At 39.9% G+C, this 18287-nt stretch overlaps 1 protein-coding gene across 1 annotated transcript in view; it reads right to left on the bottom strand.

Annotated features, from left to right (window-relative positions):
• Positions 1-18287, bottom strand: part of IMPG2 (interphotoreceptor matrix proteoglycan 2) — a 51782-nt gene that overhangs the window by 19919 nt on the left and 13576 nt on the right. Inside the window, exons 4-8 of the mRNA XM_041422441.1 lie at positions 10960-10991; positions 10838-10861; positions 9344-9349; positions 1866-1912; positions 1312-1403 (exon numbers count right to left, since the gene is read on the bottom strand). Coding sequence (XP_041278375.1) covers positions 1312-1403; positions 1866-1912; positions 9344-9349; positions 10838-10861; positions 10960-10991 — 201 coding nt within the window. The remainder of the gene's footprint in view (positions 1-1311; positions 1404-1865; positions 1913-9343; positions 9350-10837; positions 10862-10959; positions 10992-18287) is intronic.

The following is an 18287-nucleotide window of genomic DNA, read 5'->3' as shown; positions in this document are numbered from 1 at the left end:
TTATTGAACATAATGGCCCAAGTACAATAAATCAGCATGTGAAACTGTGAGCTTCTCTGTGATCCATTGAGAGCTTCATTTTTACAAGAGAAAAAAATCCAGCTGATTGATAACACTGGTTTATAAAATTTTCTTCAGTCATGTTGGACCTTGAATACTGCAATTGAATTCTAGAGTGTGGAATTAAAATTCCATCTGGAGGACCTGTTTCCTAGAAGCAAATGCTGTCCTGGGACCTATGTGGTGGTCAGCTCACTTCTACAGAGTTGTTTTAAATACGGGGTCTAGACTTCCCTGTGCTGTGAGCTTTGGTTAAATATCACAGAAAGAGTGGCTTGTAAGATGCTAAATACAAGTTCACCTACATCAGCAGAGGAAAAAGAGCAGAGTATCAGAGTTTTCAAGGCTGTCCACCTCTACTGTCCTACACAACTGTACCCCACAGAGCCTCAAAACTCTACTACAGCAACCTAAGGAATATTGTGCTTCCATAGGAATAATAGTGTTCCACATTCTTCTTGGAGCTTTCAAAGCCACTAGGCATTCCCTCTCCAGTCCTATGACACTAGCAAAATCCTCACCTAATGGTTCAACTGATATATTATCTCCCACTGTGGGGGAAGAGGTATTTCAAAGCCTCTCCAAATGGAAAATATATCTGCCCAGGAAAATGTCTTCAAACTTTAGAAAGTCACACTCTGATTTTATTGATGCTGTGATGATTTTTTGCATTTTTTTAAATATACCTCTTATGTATTCTCAGTACCCTTAGCAGGCATACTTATAATTCCATAAGTCTGATACCTTAGCATAGCCCTGGTGTTAGGCCAGGAGACCAAACACCCTCAAAGCCTCACAGCTGGAGGCCAGAAAGCCTTACACTATCTTGAGAAACCAAGGCCCCCTCTAGAACACATCCTGCAGACCAGGATTGGGCCCATCTAATGGAGAACACTTGGAGATAGGGGGATGTCACTCTATCCATTCAAGCCTCTCACTGGAAAATCCTTGTTAGATATACTAATTTGCAAGGTCTGTAAAATTGTATATGTGATCTACCATGAGTGTGCACTTCAGTGTATTCCACCTTGGCAAATTGTTGCACCATAAGAATCCTTATTAAATACTGAGGTAAAAATCCTTTATCCCTTAACTGTGTCTGGCTCTTAATTTTAGGACCAAGAATAAGGCAATCCTATGAAATCTCATATTAACAACACCTTTAATTGCAACTAAAATGTAAATGACCATGAACAATATCACGTAGGGAAGGCAACAGAATGTTGAACCAAATGAAAAAAACCCACTCACAGTGGTGTCTACATTGTCATGCTCATGGATGGTATCACCCGCAGGACTCTCGACAGAGACCTCATGAGGGGGAGGAACATTGGCAGCTGCATCTGAGTTTGAAAGAGAACAGTATTATTTTGTTTGGGTTTGTTTGTTGTTTTTTTCTTTTTCTATATACCCACAGAAGCAGTTCAGCAAGCATAAACCAACAGTCAGATTTGATTCCTACTCCCATCATCATGAGAGCAAAAGCATAGGAGACACATGAAAAGCCTGAGGAAAAGTATCAAATACACTAATCACTATAAGATGCTGACATTCTGCTAAGCAGATGTATTTTTGGAAACATAAATTTAGGTGCACTAAAACTGGCACAGAACTAATTTCTTGAATAAAAATAAAAATCCTGTTTATGATCCATGAAATCACAAAATGTCAGCACATAACATGATCTCCAGATTACAAATGGCATTAAAGAGGTGTAAAAATTCTTTCTGAAATCCAAACACATGAATTTCTCAATTTTCTGGTAACTCAGAATCAGCCTTAACATCAGTTAGATAAAAACTGACCTCTTAGTGTGGTAACATCAGCATCCGAAGGTGGAGTAGAAGTCCCACTAGATAAAAAACAAATCAGAAATTGAAGCTGGATGTGGTAAGATAAATGTAGTAGTTTTTGATATTGCTGTGATTCTGATACTGCACCAAGAAGAATGTGTGCAGAAGAAATTTTTCATGCTACCATTTTGCTCATAACTTCATAAAAATTAGGCTTCATTGTATTTCAGTTATATTTTGAGACTTAGATTTTGGGTCACTTGCATCATACAACACATCATGTGCGTCTCTGGGTTGCTAAGCCTCTTATATCCCAAATGACCTGGAGTCCCATACAAAAATACATTTTGCCTTCTAGTTCTGTAAAGAAAGCAAATGCAAAGAGTTAAACCACAAAGATAAATGGTAATACCCTATAAACCACTCAGTTTTTAAAATACTCCCCCCAGTGCACTAAAACACCATAACTGCACTGAAATCACTGCAAGAAGATGGGTTCTTTCCATAATTAATTTTACTCTGCTTATTTGAAAATCTTCAAAACACATCAGTTTCCAAACCCAGTTATGGGATTCACGCACATGTATAAAATGACTCTGGGCCAAATGTGAAAAGAAGAATAATCACATGAGGACTGTCAGCCTGAAAAAATACTATCAGCTTTGACAGCTCTTACAGTAAGCCCAAGCTGCCTGGAGCCAATTCTGCAAGCCTGGAGCAACTGTCAAGTTACCAACAGTGGGAGACATGCTCTGACAGAAACAAGTCCTTCCTGGATGAAGGGAAAATTATTTTTTGAGTTTGTCATATTGTTAATATATACAGCACAAGCAATAAGACTGGAGGTTTAAGTGCAGGGGAGAAACTGAACATGAACATTACCGAAGTTCATTGTATTGAGATATTTCTCTCACTTCTAAAGGATCTCCTTTTTTATTGCTGATCATACTTGTGCCATGAAACGCTCGTTGCAGCAAGTCTTCACTCTAATATTGCAACATCAGCCATGCTTCCTGGCCATGCCAGGTTTGTTTTATGATTCACATACTCTATGACTGGTCTTGCACTTCATCCTATCCTCAAGCAAAACTCCACTCAAAGCTGATATCTTTCCTCCTTCAGGCTGTACAGTCAGTCTTTGTATTACTCCAAAAAAGGCTTCCAAGTACCCAAAAGGCTGGCAGACAACCAGACTCACAGTTACATTCTATAGACACCAGAGCACCAGCATATGATCAGAGACCATCGTTTCACTGAGTTAATATCTGAAACACTTTCTCTCTCTGCCCCTCACAGACACATAAGACGTGCCAATAAACAGACCTGAAGGGAAAGCTGATGAACTTTCTATTCGAATCAAGGATCTTTTCATCCATCCTTTCCCAGAAGGCACAGTCAATCCTCCACAAAATAATTAACTATACCAAAACATAGTTCAGGGAATGTTAAACTGACAGGTGAGATCTCCACAACAATTCTAAAGCATTAACAAAAAATAAAAACTTCCACATGAAAAAATCAGAAAATACTTATTCAAGAATTTAAACAGTACCTTCATATATTTTCTTGCACAAATAAAATCAATGAACTCCATGCAAGCTTTGAATGTATTTGTGCCTGCTTCCATCTCATGGACACTGGTACCTGTTTTCAGCCAGCACAGTGCAAGACTGCTTTTGACTTTGCCAATTCTTTGGCAAACTCAGGAAATCTTTGAATCATTTCCAAAACTGGAAAATTTTACTAAAAATTGTAATTTTGACAAGATAGGCTCTCTTAAGGATATTTTCTTGAGAATGTTGGTTATGTTTTGGAGGGATTTAGTTTCTTTACTCATTTCCATCTTAGAACTGCAATAAAAACTATTGCTTAATTATTAATTGGTCTGATGAAACATTTTCCAATTAAGTTCACCTAACTTCAAGATGCCTATTTTACCTGTTCCAATAGGAAGTATATTACATCTATAACAGAGTATCACCAAATTACAGCATCAGAGCATTTTAGTGCATCATGTTTAATGTTCAGAAGCAAGAATGACTCTACTTTTCAGGAGAGGTGAACCAGTTTGTGATTTTATTTCTTACAAACTGTTCAGCGTAACTAGGGTCAGAATAGAAGCTCAACAAAAGCAAAGCGATGAGTAGTAAAAACTCTGCTACAGGATTTTAATGTTCTGGTCTGTTCAAACCTATATCTAGACATTAGCGGGGTCTTGTACCTACCCCCTTTTCTAAGAAGAGGACAACAAGACACATGATTTGCTGTGGCGGAGCCCTGATCCCAACCTGAGACTCATGGGACTTGATCCAGGTGGCCACAGGTTGGTGCCCAGTATTCTCTGAGGGGCCTCCAGGCACTCCTGACCTCCAGCTACTGCCCCACAAGGCACAGGGCACCCATGCATCCTACATTGTCCCTGCCAGCCTTCTGCACCCTTGTGCTGCAACTCAGGGCATCTCAAAAGAACCAAAGTTACTATTTGACCAACTGACACCCAATTCTGGTGAGGGTTAGCCTTGGCCAAAGGCCAAACACCCACCCAACCACTCTGTCACTCCCTCCATATCCATAAGACAGGGGAGAAAATACAATGGAAATCTTCCTGGTTGAAATGAAGCCAGGAAGATCACTCACCGATTACTTCCATGGGAAAATCAGACTCAAGGGAAAACTAATTTATTGCATATTTGAGTACATTTGGGTAGTGAAAAGTAGACTAACATTAAAACACCACTTCTTCACTCTTTCCTAGGCTCAACTTCACTCCAGACTCCTTTACCCAGTGAACACTCTGCAGGAGCAACGGCTCCTTCAGGAAAGGTCTGCTTGCTCCAGTCAGAGTCCTCCCTCGGCTGCAGAGACTACATGATTTGCTGTGGTGTGGTGCCTTTGGCCTTGGCATTCCACACACCACTGTTTCTCATTCTTTTTGCTCCCTCTTCCTCTCCCTGTGCCATGTTTTTGCCCTTTCTCACACAGGCTTTCCCTTAGCTGCCGCTGTCCCCAGTGTAGAGCTCAGCCCTGCCCATCAAAGCTGTCTGGAACCACCTTGGGGCAGCCCCAGACCCACCCAGACAGGAGCCCCCTGAACTAAGCTGCTTGAGTTTTTAAAGGAAAAATCTTCAAAGTAGACAAGAAACCCCTAACAAAATGCTGTGACATTAATCACACTTTCAAAAGAGGAGCAGTTTACAAATGGAAAGGCCTAATATCTTTCTCAGTTTCTCATTCTAGGTCAGATTACTGGTCATAGACACATCAAAGTGAAGTTCTCCAAGTTTCAAAAGCCCAAGAGGACTTTCTCTGTCACTGACCCCACAAATGGCAGCTCTCCAACAGGGTGCTTCTGTCACAAGCATCACCTTAGGCACTGGTTTAGCCACATGGTGAAAACCACAGCTCAAGCCAGGCCTTGGGGCAGCCAGGATAGCGCTGAAAGGCGAGGTGAGAGTAAGACCAGTGTCAAGGTGAGAGTTAAGGCTGTGTAGCAAACCCAGCTCCTTAAGCAACAACAGACCACACTCTTTCTCAAGGCCAGGTAATATATTCTTACTGGCGCTGAGGGGCTTTTAAATACAAGCCCTCAGGACTACCAAATTTTCTGACAGAATTCCATTGCACAGCTGGCTGAAAATTAAAAACCAAGCACTTAAACATCACTTACTAAAACCCTAATAAATCTAATCAAATCAGTAAAGCACCAAATTTGGTCAAATGATCAGCTACCACTTTTTTTCAAGAGGATGAAAATATAGTTTTAAGGACACTATGCTGTAACCAAGCTCACTTTACACACAACGTTGGTTTTTCATTACTTTCCAGAACAATGAGGTTTGCTTTCTTTTTGCCTTCTACTTCCCCTTAACATTTTTCAAATGCCTACTTTATTGATCACCTAAAAATGCATCAATTGTACTGAGCACCTCTAATGAAGTCACTCAAAATGCATATACTGGGGCAGAGCATATACTGGATTGTCTGAACACATCTTTTCAAGGTAAACACAGATTCAAATTCACGCTACTTGCACCACATAAAGTACACGGGAATTTTTATAGTTTTGCCCCAGGATTAATTCAAGGCCCACACTTGATTTTTAATTCTACCTACACAAGCAAGCCACTCCAGGTAGAGGGACTGTATTCCAACAAGAGTTTATTGTGACTTTGAGACACAGATACATGAAATGTAATTTCCATTGTCCTACCTGCATGAGTGGTTCCCTGGATCATCTTGGCTGAGCAGTAAGCAAAATATAAAAACATACACATATGTATGGAGAGGCAGGAAGGAATATGGATAAGCAGACGTCTAAGCACCAGAACAAACAACACTGCACTTGTGTTTCCTTGGCAGAAACAAGCGGTTTCAGATCACACAGCTCTGTTAGACACCAGGATCTGGGCAAGTGTGAGACAAGATCCATAAGGTCCTAGGAAGCTGATCTGAAGCGAACAGTGCTCATGGACAGCCTATACATATTAATGCAGCAATCACAGCTCACAAAAACAGCCTGCATCCCCCTTCTTTCAAGGCCCACGGTACATACTTCTGTTTGACAGCAGTCATGTCAGGAGAAGACATGACAAGTTCCAGTCCACCAAAGCATAAACAGAGTTCCACTGACTCATAGGCCTGACCTGGTTCTTTATGTGCAGCCATACTGTGTTATCAAGGAGAAGCAACACTCTGGACCTGTCAAATGGGCCATCAGTGATACCATTTGACAGGTCCCCATGAAGTTCTATGAAGGTATTCGTTAGATTTTTCTCTACATTTCTCTTCAAGGTTTAAGACAAACCCAACTCTGTGGTTGAATAAGGTAATATCTTCAAATTTGTATTACATGTTGTGGACATCCACCAGTTTATCATTATTTATAATATTGTTAGTCAGTTTGAATGTTCTAAAGTCTAACTGGCTATGTCAAGCTGTTCTTTTTCTTGAACAATATTACTTCAATTCTCATGTTACGCAAAGGTGAGAAAAATTTATTGTCTAATTTTCTCATTTTTCAATATTTCAATCACTTGGCCTTGAACTAATTAGCATGCAATTTAAAAAGTATTTTTAGGCAATTTCAGAATGCAAGACAAACCCTTGTATTCAGATCCTCTTCCTTTTAATATTTTCATGAATTTGTCTTCATTTTCATTTGGGTAATTCTTGAATTTTCCTCTCTTTTGGTTCTAATTAAAATAGGACAAACCTTTCATACTTGCTACCAGACAGTAGGGAGCACAAAAGAAAATTTACAACTGAAAAAGAACAGTGTGGAACTCTTCACATGTGGTAAAGCTGTGCAGATGATAAAAGAAAATGTCTGAAATGAGGAATATCACTGCCAAGTCCACATGCAAAGAGTAGAGAAACTCAGGTAGGTTTCTACATCACTGCAGGCAGAACTGCTGAACTGATGAAATTATCCCAGGACAGAAGACAAGCTCTTACTCTTTCATGAAGCACATTTAGATATATACTGCAAAAGCCAAATTGATACATCATCATCCATTGCTACCACTGCTGATAAAATATGGATTCCAGATTTGCCAAGGCAGAGAACATGGGCAGAAGACAGAAGGTCTGGGCAAGATTTACTGCAACTAATTTCAGTGAGGTTGGAATCGGCAAGTACCATCAGAAAGGACACGTGCCTCTACACATTTCATTTTGCATTAAAAAGTGCTCCTGAAGAAGTCAAAAAGTAGTTTGTTATATTCCTCCTTTTCAACTATCCTATCCTCTTTATCTTTTCCTCAGTGTGCTGTTGTGCATACAGCACTCAAGCAAGGCTGTGACATAAAAACTCTTGTTTTCCGCTGCAACAATTTTGTGCTACTTCTTTGCTACTTCTTTGCAGCTGTTTCTCAAGATCTGGCTTTTGATCCCCCAGGAATTAGATAAAAGAACCATCCTATTGTCAAGAGAACGACTCCAATATTAAGAGACAGAACTTCATTGTTTGAAGTGCCAGTGGCCTACTGAATAAAGCAATCAGGAAAAGTCTTTAGCTGATGTAGTGCTCTGACACTTCCAACTGGGGCAAAAACTCTACAGTAATGTCCATTGCACTGCTCTGTACACATCTGGCTTGTGTCCCACATATGGCTTTTCCTTTTGAGGCTTTCTCCTTGGTGGTACTTAGTTTAATCCCTCAGTTCCTGAAAAGGCTAGGGCAGCTGAGCATTTAACCTACGTGAATGCATGCTCTAAACCTTACGGGAACACACTTCCATCCTGCTGTTACGCACTGTCAGTAATGCCGGATTGGGAGTTATTCCAGGGACTAAAGCACAAGAGCACAAGGCACCTTTCCATAGGCTACTTTAAAGCTATCCCAGCATTTAACCAGATGAAGTCAGCTTTTTCCAGCTAGAGGGAGACACCATATTGATATCTAGGTATGGTTATATGAGTTGTATCAAACTACTCAAGTCACAGCTTCAATTCTACAGCTGTTTATAGCTTTCAGCACAGTTTTGATTTGATTTAGAGAGGTAGTATAGTTAAAATGACTAACAGATATCAAAGGCCTGTCTTCCATTCCAGATCAACCCCAAATTAAGAAATTGTTTCAAAGAAAAAAAAAAAGTTTCACAGAGTAAAAGAGATTGGTCAAAGCTTATGGAATAGTTTCTTGTGTAGGGGCTATGCTTTAGAACCCATGGCAAAATTTCTCTTGTTCTTATCATTGGGAAAACACACAGAGAAATATGCCCAGTGCCAGGCCTCCAAAGTGAAATGGCTGCTTCTGCACAGTCATCAGAAACCCTAGATCTCACCACAGGACACATCAGAAACTAGTCTCTGATGTCTAGACCCTCACTCCAAGGCACCATTTAGAAAAGTCTGCTCTTCCCTGGCAGTGTGGGAATCTCACCTGAACATCTCATCTAGATACTGAGGACAGTCCTGCCTTCCCTCGAGACAAGGCCAGAACAGTCATCCCTTCTGACACAAGGGGCACAGCTGGGTGACAATGCCCAGCATTGCCCTGCACTGGACCATACTGCACAGGTGGGTCAGCAGGTGAGAACAGCAGTGCCAGGAGAGGGTAGAACTGCACTCACTCTTCCTTTCTGCAGGAGGGACTTGACACTGGATTCACCATCCTGCACTTAGAGGCTGATGGTGGGCCTGGGTTGGGTACTTATGCTAATTTCTTACAAAATATTTTTAGAAGAACATTTATTCTGATCTTTACTGGGAGGCGTGGTTAATTTTTCAGGGAATAACATTAGCTGTTGGCAGTATTGAGATGGCTGACTTACTCCTCTTGGGACAAGACATCTGGAGTTAGATATCTTCTACCCATGACAGAAAATCATGACTTTGTTTTTTATAGGACTCTGGCTTACAAGCTTCACACCTTAAACCATGAATGCTCTAAAATGTCCACAACAGTCTTAGAGTAAGTTTGGATTTTATAATGGAAAACTTATTTCTACTAATTTCTCCTGATGTTCCATTACCCAGGGCAAGTCTACCTGTTTCTGTCCCTGCTTTGGTCACCCTCTTTATGCTATAAAACACTACAATTTCCAAGCACAAGACAAAAAACAAACCATAGAGGAAAAGATACAGTAAACTCAAAATTTAAACTGGCAATAACAAAGATCCCAACCTGAAGCAATACATACTGAAATAAAAGCAGTGTATTTTTGAGACAGATGCAGCACAACCCGACAGTGAACTGAGTTTGGCAAAGTTTTCCAGTTGTCTACTGGAACTCCTTTAATGCTGCCATGAAACGCTTCATAAGATGGCTTTTGGACAAGTACAACATTTATCACTCTGATCCACCTTTCAATCAAAAGCTGGTCTTTTTGCACTGTTCCTCTGCTTAGCCCAGTACATGCAGACTCTAGATGCATTGACTCCAATTCCTCTTATGTATCTCTACATTTACTAGATTTCCTGAATGATCACACAGAGGGATTCAGTGGGTTTTCAAACTCAAACTTCTTCAGAACAGATGGACACTACCCAGCTGACCTGGAGGCTTCAGGGAGTGCTCTTGACAAAGGAGCACTCAGCTCCACAGGACAGAGAGAAACCAACCTTTTAGGAATCACATTTGCCATTACCATCTCACATTATTAATTTTAACTTATGCTGTGGTTACGAAATCTCAATGAGGATAACTAATTTGAGAAGTTGAGGGCTTTTCTAAGTCTGTTAAATGATGACTCTTCCTGGTATTTTAATTACTCATATTTAGCATATCTTTATGTGTCTTGTAAAGCAGAGAATTGAACCTGCCAGTTTTTCAGAGGAGTTCAGCACACGATTGTCTGGGTTTGAATTACCCTAAAAATAACAGCTTAGATTAAGTTCTGAGTAGCACTGGAGCAATAATAATTTGAACTTGTGTTCAGTTCAATAAAAGACACGACAATAACAGGTAAAGTTCAGGTTTGCTTTGCTATAAAGATGCCATAAATCAGTTTTCAGTTTTATTGCCTTGTTAAAAGTGTGAGGAGCCCAAACAGCCAGTTCCCTTGTAACTGTTTATGGAACACATCTCTTGAAAGTCTTTCAAAGTAGCATTTCAAAATATTCCATTTTCTTTTTGTTTTTGTAATGAAGACCAGGACTACCTGAAAGCCTGGGAAAGATTTGCAAGAAAACCAGAACACTAACACAAGTAACTATGGACACACACCTCTTTCCCAGAATAGATTTCCCCCACTAAACTCTTCAGGTAAATAGCCTGGGTCTGTGCCTGACAGCCAACAAGGTGATGACACACTTAAGCACAAGTACAAGCCTCAGACGGGCTGAGATATTTTGAGCATGCCAACCACGCCAGGACAGAGGTTCACATGCAAGAACCACCAGATTTCTCCACCACACTTTTCAATACATCCTTTTGCACAAAGGTGAATGTTGTCCATCTTCAGTACACCAATCAATGCCAGCAGCAGCAAGAACCAGAGAAAGGACCTACCAATAGCCTTTAGAAAGGGAAAACTACTTACCCACATGACCAATCAGCACAGGAACTGACAAGAAAAAGAGAGGAAAGGTTACAAAATGTCACAGCTCAGCCTTGTTGTTATCTCCAGAGAGAATAAAATGCAAGAACAACACAGATACTCACCTGCCCATTGCTTCCTTAGTATAGGCCAGTTTCTGGAAAACAAAAACAAATCCTAAATACATTTGAGTAATATAAAGTGAAAGAAATTGAAATGCAGTTTATACCACTTTATTTCCTTCTGCATGATGAAAAAATTCTATTCTCTGTACTGTCATTTGTTAAGTTCAAAATTTGTTATCAAAGTCCCTGCTGAAAAGGAAATATGTCTGACATTTCCAAAATACAACTGAAAATTGACATCAGACAGTGTAAAGAGCATTAGGTTTGTCAGAGGTGTTCTACATTTCCTACAGTGTTCTGCAGGTACAACATTCTCCCACTTTAGAGGATGCCAACAATAAGAAGATTTTAAGCAAGCAGTCTTTAGAAATTGAGTATTACTTCTGCTAATTATCTATAGATTTAAAAGCATCTTTCCAAAGTAAATCTACAGCTCAAAGTACTACAGCAGGATTAATCTGATTACTTTGTTTATGGTTACACAAGTGGCAGGGATTATGTTTTTTCATGTATTGGTATAAAAAGACTAAGAAGGGTTACACAGTTCATGTTTTTTTATCAAAATTCTCAAGGTATTAGTGCCATTAGTTCCGAGGCAAGTCAGGGATGCTTCTGTGAGGAACACTGCAAGAAGTGGAGGAGGTCCTGAGAAATAATGGGAGCTGTTGAGAAATAATGCTGTATCCTGCTGCTGTACCAATGTAAAGAGACTATCAAATACTTACAAAAAATTAATGTCCATCTGCAAAATTCCTGCTTCTCTGCTTTAGGGGGCCAAAAAGGGATTTTTTGGTGGACTGCTTATTGGGCTGGCTTTCTTTGAATACTCAATGCAGGTATATTTTTCAGTAAAAACAACAGGACGTGAATCAACTCAAGTATCTCCTTTGAAATTAAATTAATATTAGCTTTAAACATACTATTTTCACTCTGCAAACTTCTCTGAAAAACACCCATGTGTATTCAATGACCTAAGAACTGTCACTCTAAGCTATCCTGATGGTTCTTCTTGTGAAGGAGGGTTGAAAAGGCAAAAGAGACTTTTTGAGCAGGTTACCCTGCTCACTCTCTTCACCTCTGTTTTCCTGTGCTTCCAGGAAAATGAAGAAATTCAGCTGTTATTGATTTGGAGCCATGTCAGTGAGTAGCTTTCTTTTCCTTCCAGGACATGAGGGCATTGTGATCACACCTGGAATGGCAGACAGCCTAGATATCAGCCTGAGCAGGGCTTGTCAAAATGCTCATCATTGTGATCACACCTGGAATGGCAGACAGCCTAGATATCAGCCTGAGCAGGCTCAGTTCAGTTAGCTTGCCTTTCAGCATGTTCTTTTACCAACTTTTATTATGCAATTCCATTTAATGAAGCATTTGACATTCTTCAGTATGAAAAACTAGGATACAGCAAGACTAGTTCTAAGTGACAAACACAGAAACCAGGTAGTCTACGGTGGAAACTAACTTGGGACCACTACAGCTGTGTTGGACTTTGGGTAGTTTTATTAAGAGCTCATTATGCTGATCTATACCGTGCCTGTATATTCACCCCTAGTGCACTGGCATCTACAAAGAAGATAGAGATTGATTCCCTCTCTACAAGGTTTTGGAAAGTTATCTGTAAGTAGTAGCTCAGTAAAAAGTGGTTTTTTCATTAGCCAAGGAGATGCTCTTCCACACTCAGCCAGTCAGGATGATTTGTAGGTGCTATTAAAACCAACCCCAGGTATTACAGGCCTGACATATCTTTTCAGTACCTAGTACTAGTCTGTACCAAGCAGCTTTACTCCCTGCTCCTCAGAGGCCCCTGAGACCAGAGCTCAGAGCAGTCCTGAATTCCTAGGGAAAGGAATAGGGACAGCACAGTGAGGGGTGCCTGGGCCAAAACTCTGTTGCAGGACAGTCTGAGGAGCTGGTGGATCTCAGGTTCCCTGAGTCTGGGTCCCTGGACTTAACCAATATGTCTTATTATTTCCAAGTCACCTAATTGACAAATTATAAGGAGAACTTAGAAGAACAAAACCTGAAATGTCAAATTATTATTTTAATGGCCAAAGTCTAGAATGAGAAACACTACACAGTCTCCGCACCCACATTTTAAATAAGGCATCAAATTACTTAATTCTCGTATAATTTCATAGTAAACTAGCACCCCCTATTGCAATACTCTGTAGTGTGACTGTCTTCCTCTCAATCATTTAATTTGCTTTCCAGCCTGGGGTGAGGGCAAGTGATGACCTATTTGAACTCCATGGTAAACATCACCTTTTCTCCCTAATTAGAACCCAAGGGCTCTAGAGTTCTAACACTGGCTTGTTTAATCATTTAGGACAGAATAGCCTTTGCCAAAACACCTCACCTCTCTGACTCAGTTCCTTCATTAAGATGGAATTAGAAATTTACCTACTGAACACAGACTGCAAAGATTATTTAATTTCTTCACCCTTTCAGTACTTGAGGTGATCTATAAATAGTTCTCCATAACAGCAGCAGCTGCACCAAAGCTAAGGGGAGCTTTTATTCACTGAAGTTATCTATGGCAGGTGCTTTGTACAAAATCAGTTCTCTTGAAGTGAGACCTTCCTGATATTATTATACCAATTCTCCTGATGCTGGAAGCTGAGTTTTGTGTCCGTTGCTCTAGTGCTCACCTTCCTCAACAGTTATTTTACATAATGAAAAGTTATCATGAATTAATACAAATACATTAAACACAGGCTACAACAATGCAGCAAATCACATGTACCAACTAGATGAGCTTCTGTCAACTCATGATCTTACAGAAAAGCAATTATATAGGACATTCTTGCCTGATCTTGAGACTATTGTTATGCACAGAAGACAAAATATCCTGAGGGTAATCACAGGCAGGAGAAAAAGGCAAAGGAAATGTCAAGGAGATCTGAAATAATCTCATATTACTTAATTCAATCTGTGTAGTTCTGTACCAAACATATTTGATTTAACCCACCAATACACCTCATTTACAACAGGAAAGTCATACCAAGAAATTATTCTCTATCTGCCTGTCTTGATTCCCCACCACCGTGCACAGCAGAGCCACGCTGTCATGAAGTCAAGGCTGCAGCACTGGGGATGATTCAAGGAAACAGAGGACAATGTCCAGAGCTGAAGCTATAGAGAAAGGCCAGAATAGGGAGCAGGGCTCTGAGGAACATCCCTGACAGGTTAGGTAAAAATACTGTCTACAGTGAGTTAGAGGAGAAATAGCAGGAGCAGCTTAGTGGAACAGATATTTTTTTGACTATGTGCAACTTAAAATGAATGCTAGTTATATATATATGTATGGCAAAGGGTTTTCTTTTTGAACCAGAGGAGGCAAAAACTTGCAATGCAAAAAATGAAAGTCAATAAGAGAACAGTAAGTGCATGGATAAGAAAAGTGCTAAAGGAAATCTGAGACTACGGCGGAAAGGAGGGCAACTGAATTTTTTTTTCTTTTTTTTTTCTTTTTTTTTTGCATGCATAGAAGGGGATGGGGAATGTGAAAGAGCAGATATGATCTGCTTTTTTCCAGATTTAGATGAAACTAAAGGAGGTGCTCTATGCAAAGAAAATAAGGTAAAGAACTGGAAAGAGTGGTTAGAACATTTAATTAAATAGAGAAACACAATGGTTAGCAAGGAAGGTCACCCAGCAGGGGAAGAGGAGAGACAGCAGAAGAGATCTTCCACAGGAACCTGAGGAATACAAAATAATCTGCCTCTGTGAAGTATTCAACAGCAGCACTGGGACTAAGTGGTTACAGGTAATTCGTATCATTGGGATGCTCCATCCCGCCTTCAAAAATGGCTCTCAGAATTCAGAAAATGAGGAAAATCACTAATTTTACATTGCTAAGTACCCATTTCAACATGCTAAGGAGGTGTTTTGTTATGCCACCCATTCAGGCATCCTCAGGCAGGGTTGCCTTCTCCCCTCTTATCCTAATCTGTCACTGAGCATTTTGTGGTACAAACACAGTGAAGATAGAGCAGCTCATGGAAAGTCAATGCTACACAAAAGTACTGCTGAGTCAACACCTTGAAGGGTTTGTATCTTGTCCCAGGAACTTTTCAAGTTAAGTTTTGGTATGTTAGCACCTCCCATCACAGTTTTGGGGATTCCTGGGGAAGTTGTCTGCCTTTTGATTCTCAGGGAAAGTTTTGCCACAAACTCCTTTCCACGCTAAATCTCAGCTTAACTCTTGGCTCTCAGACCCACCAGAGTGGGCAGAGCACATATTTTCCTCTCACCAGCAACCAAAAAAAAAAATCTCAGACCTGCTTCCTTCGGAAAGGGTTCATAACATAGTACCTGTTGTCCCAACAACAGGAACTATGCCCTGTTGCATAGGGCAACAACTGCCCAACACTGTCAGACATACTTTGTTAAAGACATGGTGTTGTACAGGAGCCCCCAGCAGGTATGGTTGAGTATCTGCTCAACAGATTAAGTTACATGGGTTCCTTTAATTCTTCATTTCTCATAACAGCTTTTCTCAACATCTCTTGTCATTGTAGACTGTCATCAGACCTGTAAGGAACAGCAACTCCTTAAAACTTTATTTTCTGAAATTTGGTTGAAATCAGGGGAAATTCAAATTATGACACGTATTACATGCCCACATTGGAAATGTAGGATGCAGACAAAACTTTACACTGAAAGCCCTACAGGATCAGGCTTTAAGCTGCTTTTTTTCTATGGACTCTGGAAGGAGCCCTGTATGTCAGCTGTGAATTCTTCTATGAACAGCACAGGTTGCTTCTTTGGCAGCAGTGTTTCCATCTCATAGCAAGTCATCCATGGTTCTTGGGAAACCAATGTTTACTTTTGCTTGCATTTCTCCTCACATGGATTTTCCAAAAATTTTCTAGTACAAGTGGGAACATGGCCACAATCACAGGGCAGAGTCAGGGCAAATTTGGTAATACTGGAAGTCCAAACATGTCTCGAGGTACAGAATGGGATGAATGTGACATTGTATGAGCTGAATACAGCTACACAGTAAGGAACACAAGCCAAGTTAATTTGTAGGAAGGGATGTTTACATGAAGATTTATACTGGAAAAAAACCCACCGTATGGATCGCAATTACCTTCTCCATTTGCATTTCAGTCAGGAATTGAAAAAAAAGATGGGTTAACTATCTCACAATTTGTAAATCTACTTAATAGCCAAAGAAATTAATTGGGATAGTATTCTTTCTATGTAAGGTACTGTCTGTTAACGTGATCACACAAATGAAAATGAAATTCAAGGGGGAGAAAAAGATATTTAAAATATTTTTTATGCTTGGCATGATTATGTCCACCTGCTCATTCTGAAAATCTGGCAGGTAATCTTAAAGAAACTCAGGATATATTCTGTATTAGCACATACAGAGCATGCATGTATATACAGATATTACAGGGTAACTCACAAAGGCAGACCTCACCTCTCCAAGACAAAAAAAGAAGTATGAAAGTTGAGACAAGCTGGTCTAAGCTTTAACTGATGTCCAGTAAGAACGTATGTTAAAAGTAAGAGAAAGATATTTTTTCTCAACGTGAACTAAGTTAGGGTGGAGCAGACATTTCAGCATCCGTGGGAGTGTGACAGTGATTACTGGGGATTAGAGGAAAGGATAAGAAAGAAAACCAAGGAGGAAGGCTAATAAGATGGCATTTAATTACACTGCTCGGAACAGTGTACACACTACAACAAAAGCATCATGAAAGCAATAACTTTGCTGAATTATTGTTTATTAAATGCAAACACCACAGATTTAATTTGCCTAATTTTCAGATACACTGAACTTCTTTTGAGAGAGAGGAGGGAAATTCGGCACATGCAGCTTTTCTAAAAATGAAATTTCATGTTGCAATCTACCAAAAAGTAATACAAAAATACACTTTGAAATAATATTGCCAGAATCTGCCAACATGCCCATACAAAAGAAGCAGCCAAGCAATGCTGTGACAATAACAGCCAATGTATACAAAAAGAAAAGCAGAATTTTATTAGCTGCAGGCTCTCAACTAAACTCTTGAAATTAACCACAGATGATTTGCAGACATTGGAGAGCAGAGGAATATTAGAAACAAGTGGTATTTAATGAGGAGTGTAATGGTCAAACTAAAAAAACCACTGCAGAAGTCAATCTTCCTTTTAAGCAACAGTGTGGCCCATTCACATGTACCACACCTACCCACTACAGAGTCCTGTGCAGTGAAATGACAGCAGTCCTTTGGTGACAAGGGCTTCATGCTTTAGAGATCAAATCTAAGGAATAGGAAAAAAAATAGCAACAGCTGATCGTGACCAAATGAATGAACATTCTGTAATGAGAGGGAAACAAAATCCCACTAGTAATGGAAAGACTTGACCACACAACATTGTCTTCTTAGCTGGTGAGAGTGGAAAGAACAAGGGAGTTGGACACAGGGCTTCAGAAAGTGTGTTTGGTCCCACAGGCTGAGCCCCAGGTCTCACACCGCATTAAACAGGGGCAAGCAGCTAGCAGGAAGAAGTATGTTCTTAAAACTGCATCTGTTTGGACTTAACATTCTCACAGCTGCTTTGAAAAGGTTTCACACACTGACAAGAATTTTGTGCACAAGCACATATGAGAAAGGTGAGTCAATACTAGAGCTAGCAATTAAATTCACTCTCTGACCCATGCATTTAAAAATACCACTGTATCATTTGACCGTGACTGGTTGGGGGATAGGGTGCTCTTGCCTTCAGTCTTTGGTTCAAAGCCAAATTGAGTTCAGCTTCTTATTCCAAAAAAGTCATCTGACTGATTTGTGACATTTTGTGGAGCAAAGAGGTGACAGCATTTGGTACCTCTTATCACAGACTAGTCTGCCATCAAATCAGCCCAAGAGCCATCACCTTTTACCACCTGTGCTGAAAGAAAATAGATAAATGAACATAATATTTTCCTGAATATGGCATTGCTGAAGGCAATATGTCCATCTACAGAAAAAGGAAACTTAAATAAATATAAACCTCCTGAAAAGATCAAACCCAGAGCACTTTATCTGACTCCAGTGAAATGCTGTAGAGCCAAAAGGGGAGAGCTGCAGTGGGAACTTAGATGCATCATATTGTTTCCAAAAGTCATTTTGATTTCTTTTAAACTCCCACTATAGATCATCTTACTGTGAAAATTGAACACAAACAGTTACATGCACTGTGAGCATTAAAAAAAATAAAAATCACATTAATTTTATTTCTCTCTATCTTTTTACAAAGTCATCTAAGGGCAACAGCAACATCAGACTTCACAGAAGCAAACTTTGTCTAGCATCTCCTGGGAAGACTAACAAGCAGGCTCAGGAAAA

The sequence above is a fragment of the Onychostruthus taczanowskii genome, unplaced genomic scaffold (genome assembly GCF_017590055.1).
Source record: "Onychostruthus taczanowskii isolate IOZ18803 unplaced genomic scaffold, ASM1759005v1 scaffold73, whole genome shotgun sequence".
In the NCBI taxonomy this organism is placed as follows: domain Eukaryota; kingdom Metazoa; phylum Chordata; class Aves; order Passeriformes; family Passeridae; genus Onychostruthus; species Onychostruthus taczanowskii.
Note: the sequence above shows the minus strand (reverse complement) of the source record. Positions and strands in the feature narration are given on the sequence as shown.